At 40.9% G+C, this 13,677-nt stretch overlaps 1 protein-coding gene across 1 annotated transcript in view; it reads left to right on the top strand.

Moving 5' to 3' along the window:
• The window catches only part of hells (helicase, lymphoid specific), a 40,802-nt gene that overhangs the window by 17,409 nt on the left and 9,716 nt on the right, over window positions 1-13,677 (top strand). Inside the window, exons 5-6 of the mRNA XM_048609150.1 lie at window positions 5,016-5,197; window positions 7,160-7,243. Of these exons, the coding sequence (XP_048465107.1) occupies window positions 5,016-5,197; window positions 7,160-7,243 (266 nt within the window). The remainder of the gene's footprint in view (window positions 1-5,015; window positions 5,198-7,159; window positions 7,244-13,677) is intronic.

Raw genomic sequence — 13,677 nt, 5'->3', positions numbered from 1 at the left:
CTTGCCTTAAAAACATTCAGCGAGGTAGCTTCAACCGCTTCACTGGGCAAGGAATTCCACAGATTCACAACCCTTTGGGTGAAGAAATTCCTCCTGACCTCAATCCTACATCTGCTTCCCTTTATTTTGAGGCGATGCCCTCTAGTCCTAGTTTCACCTGCTAGCGGAAACAACCTCCTTGCCTCCACCTTATCTATTCCCTTCATAATCTTATATGTTTCAATAAGATCTCCCCTCATTCTTCTGAATTCCAATGAGTATAATCCCAGTCTACTCAGTCTCTCCTCATAATCCAACCCTCTCAACTCTGGAAACAACCAAGGGAATCTCCTCTGCACCCCCTCCAGTGCTAGTATATCTCTTCAAGTAAGGAGACCAAAACTGCGCGCAGTACTCCAGGTGTGGCCTCACCAGGACCCTATACAGCTGGAGCATAGCCTCCCTGTTTTTAAACTCCATCCCTCTAGCAAAGGCAGACAAAATTCCATTTGCCTTTTTAATTACCTGCTGCACCTGCAATCATACTTTTAGCAATTCATGCACAAGGGCACCCAAGTCCCTCTGCACAGCAGCATGCTGCAATTTTTTAACCATTTAAAACGTAGTCCATTTTGCTGTTATTCCTACCAAAATGGATGACCTCACACTTATCAACATTGTACTCCATCTGCCAGACCTTTGCCCACTCACTTAGACTATCTGTATCCCTCTGCAGACTTTCAGTGTCTTCTGCACACTTTGCTCTACCACTCACCCTAGTGTCATCTGCAAATTTTGACACACCACACTTAGTCCCCAACTCCAAATCATCTATGTAAATTGTAAACAATTGCGGTCCCAACACTGATCCCTGAGGCACACCACTAGCCACTCACCACCAACCAGAAAAACACCCATTTACCCCTACTCTTTGCTTTTTACTGGTCAACCAATCCTCTATCCATGCCGACACATTACCTGTAATACCGTGCAACTTTATCTTATGTAGCAGCCTTTGGTGTGGCACCTTGTCAAATGCCTTCTGGAAGTCCAGATACACCACATACACAGGTTCCCCATTGTCCACCATGCAAGTAATGTCCTCAAAGAATTCCACCAAATTAGTTAAACATGACCTACCCTTCGTGAACCCATGCTGGGTGTTCCCAATGGGACAATTTATATCCAGGTGTCTTGCTATTTCTTCCTTAATGATAGATTCAAGCATTTTCCCCACTACCGAAGTTAAGCTAACTGGCCTATAGTTACCTGCTTTTTGTCTACTTCCTTTTTTAAACAGTGGCGTCACATTGGCTGTTTTCCAATCTGCGGGAACCACCCCAGAGTCCAGTGAATTTTGGTAGATAGTTACTAGTGCATTTGCTATTTTCCCCCATCACCTCTTTTAGTACCCTGGGATGCATTTCATCAGGGCCAGGAGACTTGTCTACCTTTAGCCCCATTAGCTTGCCCAGCACTGCCTCCTTAGTGATAATGATAGTTTCTAGGCCCTCACTTGCTATAAACTTCCTTGCCATTAGTTTTCGGCATGTTATTTGTGTCTTCCACCGTGAAGACCGACATGAAATAACTGTTTAATGTCTTGGCTATTTCTTCATTCCCAGTTATTAAATTGGCCTTCTCATCCTCTAAAGGACCAATGTTTACCTTCGCCACTCTTTTACTATTTACATATTTATAGAAACTTTTGCTGCCTGTTTTTTATATTCTGAGCTAGTTTACTCTCATAACCTATCTTACTTTTCTTTATAACTTTTTTTGTGGCTTTCTATTGGCCTTTAAAGATGTCCCAGTCTACTAGTTTCCCACTACTCTTTGCTTTTTTTTTCAATCTGATACTTTCCTTTAATTCCTTAGACATCCACGGCTGGCTCTCTCTTTTCCTACAGTTCTTCCTTATCACTGGAATATACTTCTGCTGAGCACTGTGAAAAATCGTTTTGAAAGTCCTCCACTGTTCCTCAATTGACCCACCATAAAGTTTTTGCTCCCATTCTACCTTAGCTAACTCCTCCCTCATTCCTTCATAGTCTCCTTTGTTTAAGCACAGGACATAGGTACTGGATTTAACCTTCTCACGCTCCATCTGTATTTTAAATTCGACCATACTGTGATCGCTCCTTCAAGATATGTTGGAATTTAGGTAAAGGGCCTGACCTAAGAATGGATAGAGTTGGTGTCACAGTAGTTACAAGCACTGCCTTGTGTTGTACTGACGTGTCAAGATTCTGCAGTAAGACATTGTCTCAAGTTAGTTACCTCCCTACTGAAAGCGGGAAGTAGTATTTTGTTCCTAATCATGTGAAAAATATTCCTGAAAATCTATGAATACTGGATTCCACAAAATATGAACCAAGAAAGAACAAAAGTTTTGTTTTTAATCAAGAATCCAAATCTTGGATTTCTTTTAAAGGATTTGTTCACTTTGGGAAATAAGGTAATTTGACAATTTTTTTTTAGATTTGTTGTGGATGTGTCAGTTACTGTGGAATTTGACACAGCTGTCAGATATGAACTGAATTCTCAGAACAGGATTGTTAGATGTGTGATTCAAAGCTTTTATGGGGGCAACGAGTAAATTAGCCCTCACGCCCTCAGCCCTAAAATTCAGCATATTTGCCTTTGTACATATTGCCTTAGACTATGGAAGATCCATGATGTAAACAGGGTTAAATGATTGCAGGTATTGTTATCTCATTTGAGAGCGAGAAAATGAAGTGGAATTTGATAGAGGACCTGTGAGCACAGGAGAGGCAGAATTTAAGAATGTGTGTGATTGGCAGAGCATCATGATTCTGTCTGTACTGCTGTCACTCCTCCTTCTCCTCCAATAGTAAGTTCTTTCCATCTTCATGCAGATCTTCCAGAGACAGAAACCATGATTGGGAGAGCTGGGAGGGAAACTGAGATTGGAGGTTAAGGAGCAGTTATTCTGGACGATGAGTTCTACTGTCAAACTTTCTTCTCCAGGAAGCCTTGGGGAAGAAACTGAAAAAAGAAATAGTTTCTGTGTAATCCTGTGGTGATGGAACTCCTTTGTGAATCTGAATGAAATCAGTTGGCCTTCACTTTAAAAGTAGTATTTCATGCCGCAGACAGTTTAGTGTAGTGCCTCCTGATCTTTTCTTGCCTCTCTGTGACCTTGTTTCCAAGCTTGAAAAATGGTGTGACTCATCAGTGTACGTTTTGGAGTGGAGAAGGATCTAAAATAGAGCGAGGGGAGTTAGCCATTGCAAAATTCAAGACTCCACATTCTCAGCTTCCAACCTTAACTTTTGTGAAGCCCTGATTTAGTGCCTTACCAGCTCACCAATATCTTACCATCATATTTTGCTGGTTTTGTTTCTACTAATTTTAGTCTTCGTGTAATGGATTTCTGTTCTTTAACAATGATGTTTTGGAGCCTAAAATGGACCAGGTAAATGCCTAATCTGATTGTTTATTTTTGTTTCAATTTGTTCATGGGCGATGTATGTTGTCGGCTACGACACTTATTGTCCATCCCTGATCACCCAGAGGAACAGTTAAGAGTTAACCACGTTCTGTGGTTCTGATGTTTTCATTCCTTCAGGATCCCCACATTTTGACCCTTGGTTGGATGTGGGTTGGCTTGAAACTTCCTCCAGAGGGCTAGAAGCTCTTAACAAAAAATATATTTCTTCCAGTTTTGTAATTTCAGAGCATCAATTAGATTGAGGAAACACCTTGAGGTTTTGCAGCTGGCTGTTGCTGTCCAGTGACTTCTGCTGGAAAATGTTTGTTTGGATCTTGGAAAAGGGCAGGAGCAAACTTGACTGATGTGTTCATCGTGAAATGACTTTCCTCAATCTAGGCAGCAGCAACTTGGTGGGTCTTTGGGAGAGCTGCCAGCACCTATTGAATTATGATACAGTGAGGCTTACTGTGTTCAGGTGTGAAAGGTGGAGAAGCTACACTTCTGGTTGGTAGGAAGTGTCTCTTCACCTTTTTTGTACCTTGTCATTTTCACAGTGGTCTATTTTCATGCATTGATACTTTGACATCAATAACCTTCTAACTTTTCAAAATGTTAGATATCTCTTCAGCCCTTGAGTTTGTTTTTGTAAGTGATGGTTGAGGTAGAATCTTCTAAGCCCATAAATGGCCCACTTACTGGATAGTGACTGGAAGTAAGAGCATTGGCTCTGTTCTCTCTCTCCCGTCCAACGATAATGTGACCAGTTACAGCTGTGCTCACTGGAATCTGCTAAATCATTTAGGATCTGCACCTTTTTCAGTACCCAAGTAGTATATTACAGCTTATGGCAAACAAGTTCTGTAGATGCTGAAATTCTGACATACAAGTAGGAAAGGCTTGAAGTACTCAGCAGGCCTGACAGTATCATAGTGTTTTCACATTTCAGGTCAATGATCTTGTATCAGAAAGACCATTGAGCTGAAGTGTTGACAGTTTGAGATACCCTCTCTGAATCTATGGGTGATTGTCATATAACATGACAGATATGGTATAAGTGTGCAACAGCCTGAGTTGCTTATTGTAAACGTTTTTGGTAGTACCTTGTTTTGCAGCAACCTTTGACGTGCATCACCTCTTTTCCAGGACCCAACTGTAATGGTTGGACTGGAATCTCTAGCATTAAGTAGCCATTCTATCTTTAGGTCCATGCTTCCCAGCCATTGATGTTGTTATTTTGAAATGTATTTACTGCAGTAATGAAGGAAAATACAGCAGTCAGACTGTACACACAGCATTTTTCCACACCTATTACTAAAAAAAATTAGCTTTGTTTTCAGTGTTTAATAAATATTGACCAATGGGAAGCTCCCCTGCTGTTGAAAATTGTGATGTGATCTTTGACATTCCACTGAAACTTAATGTAGCATCTGAAAGGTGACTTCTGTGAGAATCCGGTATTCTTACAGTACTGTACTATCATGCTGGTCCTATTTTGACGAGCTGAAGTCTCTGGAGCATGGCTGGAAGTAGTTGTCACCACTGAACCAGGGCTGACACAGTGAAAAGTTTATTTTAGTAGGTGACCTGAAAGTAACTTGCACATTGTTGTGTTTTCTCTTCAGGCCTGTACTGGATGTATTTATCCCACAAGATAAGGAAGTTCACCTGAAATTGCAGAATGTATTGATGCTCCTCAGAAAGTGTTGTAACCATCCTTACTTAATTGAATACCCACTGGACCCCAAAACCCAGGAGTTTAAGGTGAAAACTGTATGATTTCCATAACTTTCTCAATTGACTCTGTCAGCATTTTGTATCCACTGGAAACCCAAACGCCATCCTATGCCTCTGTGTGGTGGGTTGTATCACTTAGAATATTTGACTGTTAGGGACACCAAGGTTGAGTTACCTCCATCTATGTGTACTTTAACAACCAGTAAATGGTCCCAAGAATTTTCACTTTGAACATCAAAGAAATGGATTCATTTTATTTTGTTTCTTTTTAAAACGTTAGACAAATTTAACAATTGGTTTGTTTAAAGCTTTATAAAAAGTTTTAAATCCTTAGCTAACGTTCTTTTAAAATTACAAGTAAAATTTGAAAAAAGTCTTTTTTGTGATGGCTCCTGTCACTGTGATAGTGGGGTGATCATTTTTGATTAATGTCTAGAAGATACGGTGAATTTAAACAAAGAATTGTGGGTGCTGAAGATTTTGTTTTTGACAAAACTTACTGTAGTGTCTATCCCAAGTCAGCCCTTTATTGATGAGATCCATTTTCAGGAGTCCGTTGCTATGTTAGCTGCTTGTTCAGTTCTTGCTGGAATATCTTGCTAGGAAAATGTAGAGAAAATCGGTGCCCTTTTTATAAAGAGCATCGTCCATGTAGCAACAAATATGAATCCATTCGTTCCTGTGTAGAGATACATACACATCAGACCCAATTTCGGGATGTGCAATCTAGCTTTATGGCTGTGACTTTCTGCATGTCAGAACCCAATTTCAAGAATAAACAAAATTTTTGGGTTTTCTTGTCAAATTTGAAGGGAGTGTTTTTTTCTGATTTTTGCCAATCAAACCTGAATATATGGAGAAAATTTCATTAAGAATTGATGTTAATGATTAACTACCAGTTTACCAATAACAGCTATTATTGTTTATGCAATTGCCCTGTGGGGGGAAAATGCTCAATTGTAAAATTGAACCTTTTTTTGTTCTCGTCCATTCCTCTGCTGTCTTATCCAAGCCCTTTTTAAATATATTTTTTAAAAATGTCTCCCTCTTCAAAAGTGAAGGGTTATTTCTCCCCTTTGTTTCTATAGGACAATTCCTGTCCTAATAATCATCCCCCTTATTTTTCACTTCCTTTTTTTTTTGCAACAAGTGTTAAATTTTTACCATGTAGTCATCTACCCTGTGTGGCTAGTGGAAATGTCTTTCCTTTTAATCTTAGCAGTACCCTTCAGATGGTGATGTCATTGGACCAGGTCTCGGGACATGGGCTCAACCACCACACACCCCACCCCCTGCAACCTGCTATTGGTAGCTAGTGGAATTCATTTCAGTTAATCATTCTGGAATTAAAGCTTGCCTCAGTGATGAACAGGAAACAACTGTGTCAATTATCATTAAAAGCTCATCAGATTCACAAATATCCAATGTGGAAGGATATCTGTTACCTTACTTGAGCAGGTCCACCTGTGACTCTGCACCCATAATGTTAACTACCCTCTGAAATTGCCTAGTTCAAAGGCAACAAATTCTAGCTTTGCCAGCAATGCCCACATCCCATGAAACAATAACTACAAACAAACATCCGATCTGTGAAATCATCTCTAGACTTTTCTCCATTCTATTTAAACGCATCCCTTTAACGCCCGACTCCCACCCCACACGCAGGCCCAGCAGGCATTCTGGGTGTTACCTGGCTCAACACTCACCAGGGGCCTTTTTAAAGTCCCTTCTACACTAAGGACCCAGAAACTGGGCATGCTATTTTCACTAGGCCACCCAACCATCCAATGATCTATATATGTTTAGCATTGACTGCTTTGTATTTTACGCACCTATTTATAAAACTAGTGGTTGAATTACTTTTCTTAATAACTACATTAGCTGTATTTTCCGTTTTTAAAGATTGTGTATTTGAATTCCTAAATCACTGTGTAAAGTTGAGTTTTGCTCATACATTCTTCAGATACATTTTAAATCTGTTTTCTGTAGATAGATGAAGAGTTGGTGAAAAGCTCAGGAAAATTCCTCATTTTGGACCGAATGCTGCCAGAACTCAGGAGAAGAGGGCACAAGGTGATCTGTCTGTCCTCTGTGTATAGAGTAGCACTTTTCCATTCAACTCTCTGTTATTTGAAATGTTGATTTGCTCAAAGACCAATAGAAAGCTCTTGCAATCAAATTACTTATTTGGAACCAACAGTGATGTACAGTTGAGAAGAATTGCACCTTGAAGGTAGAACATTATTCTGAGGTCCTGGTGGAATTAGCCTGGATATGAGTTGGAATATAGCTTGATGTAAATCAGTCCTTTGTAGAAGCCTACTTTTGGCAAGGGCCTGGATTTACATTGCATTTATTTTCCTGGAATTTGCTTCTCTCAACTGATCCTTGGGTCATCCACAAGCTTGGGAAATAGTGATAAATTATACTACTTTATCAGATGTATTTTTACTCTGAATTTTTCATGCATTAATAATTGTCTTTTCGCATTTTTGTTCTGTGAACTATAGAACCCTAATTCCATGCCAGGATATCCCTATTAGATGAATGCAAATAACTGTTAGAGCATCGTTCTTACTGCCTGCAATATGACCAACTCTGGATTTAGAGCTGAGGCATGTTCCAGCTCATCCTGTAGCCTCACTGAAGATCTGATCATCTCAAATGTGATTTTTAAGGTTGGGGAGGTTGTGCATGCTCCATTGCTCAATACATTTTTGATTTCATGGAATAAAAGAGTATAGGGAGTGGATGGAAAATTGTGTTGAGGCAGATGATCAACCATGATTTCATTGGTGAATAATGTTCCAGTGGCTGAATGATGGACTGCTCCTGTTTATATTGAAGTAACTTAGGAACAAAGAGCTACAAGTGAATATTTAGAAGTTTAGGCCTTTTGTAGCTTTTTTTTAGAAGTGTGACTTATTTTGAAATGTTACTCTTTAAGAGCATGACTCTAAACTCTATTAGTTTGTAAATAGTTGCTCACTGATTATGGATGTCATCTCGGTGACATGTTGATGTTGACAGCTCAGCAGTAATATAGCAGGAATGATTTTGATTTATTACTTTAATGTGTATTGAGAAACAGTGAAAAGTGTTGTCTTGCATGCTTTACAGGCAGATCGTACTGTACAAGTACATCAGGGTAACAACAGAGTGCAGGATAGTGTTACAGCTATCTTCTGCCCAATGGAAGAGGGTAGAAGAGTATTATTGGGTTGGGCGGAGTCTTTGATTATGTTTGATTTCCTGATGCAGTGGGAAATACAGATGAAATCAATAGATGGGAAGTTGGTTTGTGTGATGGACTAGCCTGCGTTCACAAGTCTCTGTAGTTTCTTTCAGTCTTGTAAGAGACTTTATGCTGAATTTCCTCAGCCTCCTGAGGCAGTAGAGGCGCTGCTGTGTTTTCTTGACCATTGACCTGGGTGGACCAAGACAAATTGTTGGTGATCGTCACTCCCAGGAACTTGATGCTCTTGGCCATCTCCACGTCACACCATTGCAGATGGGCATGCCCTACACTGCGTTTCCTGAAGTCAATGACCATCTCCTTTGTTTTGCTGATTGTTGATCGAGAGTTAGTTGTCTGTGCTGTTAAGTACTCTGTCCTTCCTGTACACCACCTTGTTGTTGTTTGAGATCTGACCGATGCTGATGGTGTTGTCAGTAAACTTGTAAATGGAGTTGGTGCGGAATTTAGTCCCACAGTCATGAGTGTATAAGGAGTAGGGGCCAAGTACGCAGCCTTGCGAGGCACCAGTATTGAGGATTATCATGGAGGTGTTGTCGTGTATCTTTATTGACTGCAGTCTATTGGTCAGGAAGTCGAGAATCCATTTGTAGAAGCAGGGACTGAAACCTAGGACCTGGAGTTTGGGGATGAGTTTGGAATTATAGTGTTGAAGGTGGAGCTGTAGTCAATAAATAGGAGCCTGACATAAGTTTTCTTGTTGACCAGATGTTCCAGGGATGAGTGTAGGACCAGAGAGATGGCGTCTGCCTATTGCGCCAGTAGATGAATTGCAAACTATCAAGGCAATCTGGTAGGGTGGAGTTGATGTGAACTATGACTACCCTCTTAAAGCACTTCATCGTTATTGATGTCAGAGCCACTGGGTGTTAGTCATTGAGGCACACTGCATGATTTTTCTTTGACACTGGGGTGATAGTCTTCTCGAAGCAGGTTGGGGTTTTAGATCATGATAAGGAAAGGTTGGAGATATCTGCGAATACTCCCACCAGCTGGTCCGCACAGAATCTGTGTGCACGTCTGGGGCTTCCATCTGGCTAGTTGCTTTCCGTGCGTTTGCCCTTAAGGTCAGTCTAACATCTGCAGCGCAGCAGTGACCATGGTTACGGGTGCATCTGAGGTTGATGTGACAGGTGACATCATTTCACTGCCCTTCTGTTCAAAGCGAGCATAAAATGCATTGAACTCATCGGGTAGAGATGTACTGTGCCTGCAATTCTGTTTGACTTTGCTTTGTAGCCTGTTACGTCGTGTAAGCCACGCCACAAATGACAGGTGTCCATGGAATGAGGTGATAAAAATTGATGATCAGCTGTTTTTTTTTTCACTCCGAGAAGGTTTATTTTGTTATTTTTGTGAGTAATTATCATTCCCTTCATATTGTTACCTGTGTTGTTTGGCTATTTTATTTCAGAAATATCGTGGAGAAACCTTTCGTATTTGTTTTTTAGACTTTACTGTATGTCACAGACATTACTGTAAGCAAACCCTTGCTCACATCTGTGGCTATAATCTAGTGGTGTAGTGACTGAGTGCAATGGGAAACCTTTGCCTTATTTAGTCAGTTTGCATTTGACTAAATTATGGAAGTGGAAGAATAAACAGTCTTAGATTGTGTCATATAATGTACAGTATGACAGGTTAATTAAAAAGAACAGAAAAGCAGTAATCAAGAAGATCCAACACATTGCTTGAACTTTGATCGTTTGGTCCTAGCAGCAAGAGATTTTTGATCCTTTTAGCACTCCTTCCCCATCTGTTGGTTTATCATTTACAGTTACAAGTTTTTAGGAAGTAATTTTAAGTGTTTGGTATACCCTGCATATGCTCAATCACAACAGCAAATGTTTTCTTTCAGTGCCACAAGGATCAGTACAGGGGCTATAATTTATTTACTATAGTAACTTGGATGAGGGAGGTGAGTGTGAGATGTAGTCAGAGTTGTAGAGATGCACAGGGCATAAAATGGAATGCCCTTTTTATGCCTGTGCCATGCAAAATCAATCACCTAACTATTCTAATCTCATTTTCCAGCACTTGGTCCATGGCTTTGTATGCCTTGGCATCACAAGTGTACATCTGAATGCAAAAGTGTTTTGAGGGTTTCTGCCTTTACCACCGTTGCAGCAGTGAATTCTAGATTCTCACCACCCTCTAAGCTTTCTGCCCCCTGTTTGTTTGTTTGTTTGTTTTCCTCTCCAAGGGGAGATGTATCTTCCTGTCTTACCCTGTCTATGCCTGTCATAATTTTATACATCTCACTCATGTCCCCCTCAGTCTCCTCTGCTCTTAAGGAAAACAATCGCAGTCTATCCAATCACTCTTCATATCTGAAACTCTCCAGGCCAGGCAATATCCTGGTAAACCTGCTCTGTACCTTCTCCAGTGCTATCACATCATTCTGATAATGTGGATTCCAGAACTGCACGCAGTCCTCCAGACTGTGACCTAACCAATATTTTATACAGTTTCAGCATAACCTCCCTGCTCTTAAATGCTATGCCTTGGCTAATAACGGCAAGTATACCATATGACTTCCGAACCACATTATCCACCTGTCCTGATTTCTTAAGGGACAATACCTATAAGTGGCCCACTCTGAGGGTCCTACCATTCATCATGTGTTCCTGTGCTTTGTTTGTCCTGCCCAAGTGCATCACTTGAAATTTATCCAGATTGAATTTCATTTGCCACTGATCTCCTCCTATTTACCACAAATTTTTGTATCATCTACCATCAGTCCTCCTATATTCAAGTCTGAATTATTTATATAAAACTACAAATAGCAAGGGCCCCACCACTCACCCCTGTGGGACCCAACTTGACATAGACTTCCAGTTGGAAAAACACCCCTCAAACATCACCCTTTGTCTCCTGCCACTCAAGTCAGTTCAAAAGACTACTGGAGAGGAATGGGAAGGATCTAGTTGTTGTCCATGTTGGCAACAACATAGGCAAGGCATCCTTTTTTGTATTTGGGGAATATCCGGAATTGGGAACAAAACTTAATAAATAGGACCTCCAAAAGATTATAATCTCTCTATTGTTACCTGCTCCACATGCAAACTGCCAAAGAGAAGATTAGGGAGGTTGAACACATGGCTAAAGGAATTGGTGAGGGAAAGAATCGTTCCATTTTGTGGGGCATTGGCATCAATATTGGGTCAGGACAGGTCTGTACCATTGGGATGGGTTCCACCTGAACCAGTTGGGTATCGGGATCCTAATGGAAAGGATAAATGGAGTGGTCACAAGACTTTAAGGTTCCAGAACAAGTAATGGGACAGAGTATATAAAGAGTCAGGAATCTGTGCTGAGGCAGAGCAGATAAGGGGACAACCTTGGGGAGAGGGATAGGGGCAGTCAATGCAGGACTGAGAATGCTGTATTCAAATGCATACAGTATGCAAAACAAGGTAAATGAAGTGGTGTGTACGATATTGTGGGCATCATAGAGAAGTGGTTGTAAAATGATCAGGGCTGGGAACTAAATATCGAAGGATATTTGCCTTATGTAAAGGACGAGTAGAGGGGTGAGGTTGCCTTGTATGTAAGAAATTAAATTAAATCGATAGCGAGAAGTAATTATCGACTCAGAAGGTGTAGAATCTGTGTGGGTAGAGTTGAGGAACTGCAAAGGAGAAAAGACCCTGATGGGAGTTACGTAGAGGCCTCCTGGCAATAGTAAGGAAATGGGAAGGAAATAAATCGAGATAGCAAAGGCATGTAAGCAAGGCACTATTGCATTAATCATGGGGGAATTGAATAGGCAGGTTGACTGGGAAAATCAGGTTGGTAGCATAACTCCAGACCAGGAATTAGTTGAATGTCTACATGATGGTTTATGGAGAGTATGTGGGCAGGCAGTTCTGGATTTGGTGATGTGTAATGAGGCAGTTTGATTAGGGATCTTAAGGTGAAGGGACCCCTAGGAGACAGTGACCATAATATGGTAAAATTCACTCTGTAGTTGAGAGGGAGAAGCTGTGTTCAGATGTAATGGTATTACAATTGAATAAAAGTAACTACAAAGACATGAGGGTCTGGCCAGAGTTGATTGGGAGGGGAACCTGGTAGGGAAGACAGTGGAGCAGCAATGGCAGGAGTTTCTGGGGTAATTCAGGAGGCATAGCTGAAGTTCATCCCAAGGAAGAACAAATACAATAAAGGGAAGATGCGGCAACCCTGGCTGACAAAGTCACAGCTTAAAAAAAGCATGCAGTTTGGTGAAGATTAGTGGAAAGCCTTTAAAAATCAGCAGAGGATTTTTTTTTTTTAAAAAAGCAAATGAGTGGAGAAGATGAAATATGAGGGTGAGCTGGCTGGTGATATTAAAAAATTGCAGGAGTTGTTTTAGATACATAAAATGAGAGAGCTAAGAGTGGATATTGGACTGCTGGAAAATGAGATTGGAGAAGTAGTAATGGCAAGCAAGGAAATGACGGAGGATCTGATTATGTACTTTGCGTCAGTCTTTATGGTAGTAGACATTGAGAGCATATCAGAACTTAGTCAGGGGGCAGAGGTGAGAAGTAGCCATCACTAAGGAGAAGGTGCTGGGGAATTGGAAATGTCAGAAAACGCATACATGGGCTGGACCAGATGAACTGCACCCCAGGGTTCTGAAGGAGTTGGCTGAGGAGGTTGTGAGAACATTTTGGTGGTAAGCTTTCAGGAATCAGTGGAGTCAGGGAGGGTCTGACAGGACTGGAAAATGGCCAGTCACATCCCAGTTTAAGAAGACAGGAAATTGTAATCTGTTTTGCATGTCCCCTATCATTAGTAGGATTTTAGAGAGTCTGTTATTCCAGATGAGATTGTGGAGTACTTGGAAGTGCATGGTAAAATAGGGCTGAGTCAGCAAGGCTTTATCAAGGGGAGGTCATACCTAACAAATCCATTACGATTCTTTGAGAAGATGATGTTCAATTTAGATAAAGGAGAGCCATGATCTATTTAGATTTCCAGAAGGCCTTCAACAAGGTGTCACTAAATAAAATAAAAGCCCATGGTGTTCGAGGCAAGATACTGGCATGGGTAGAGATTGACTGACTGGCCGAATGTAGAGAACGGGGATAAAGGCATCTTTTCATGGTGGCAGTGACTAATGGAGTTCTGCCAGGGTCAGTGTTGGGACCACAACTATTCACACAGTAACAATATGAACAAAGGAACTGAGGGCATTGTTAAGTTTGCAGATGACACAAAAATAGGTGGAGAGACAGGTGGTGTTGAGGTGGCGGGGAGGCTG

This window comes from Rhincodon typus, chromosome 20, assembly GCF_021869965.1.
Source record: "Rhincodon typus isolate 14 chromosome 20, sRhiTyp1.1, whole genome shotgun sequence".
Classification (NCBI taxonomy): Eukaryota; Metazoa; Chordata; class Chondrichthyes; order Orectolobiformes; family Rhincodontidae; genus Rhincodon; species Rhincodon typus.
The sequence above is the reverse complement of the archived record's forward strand: the minus strand, read 5'-3'. Positions and strand labels throughout refer to the sequence as shown.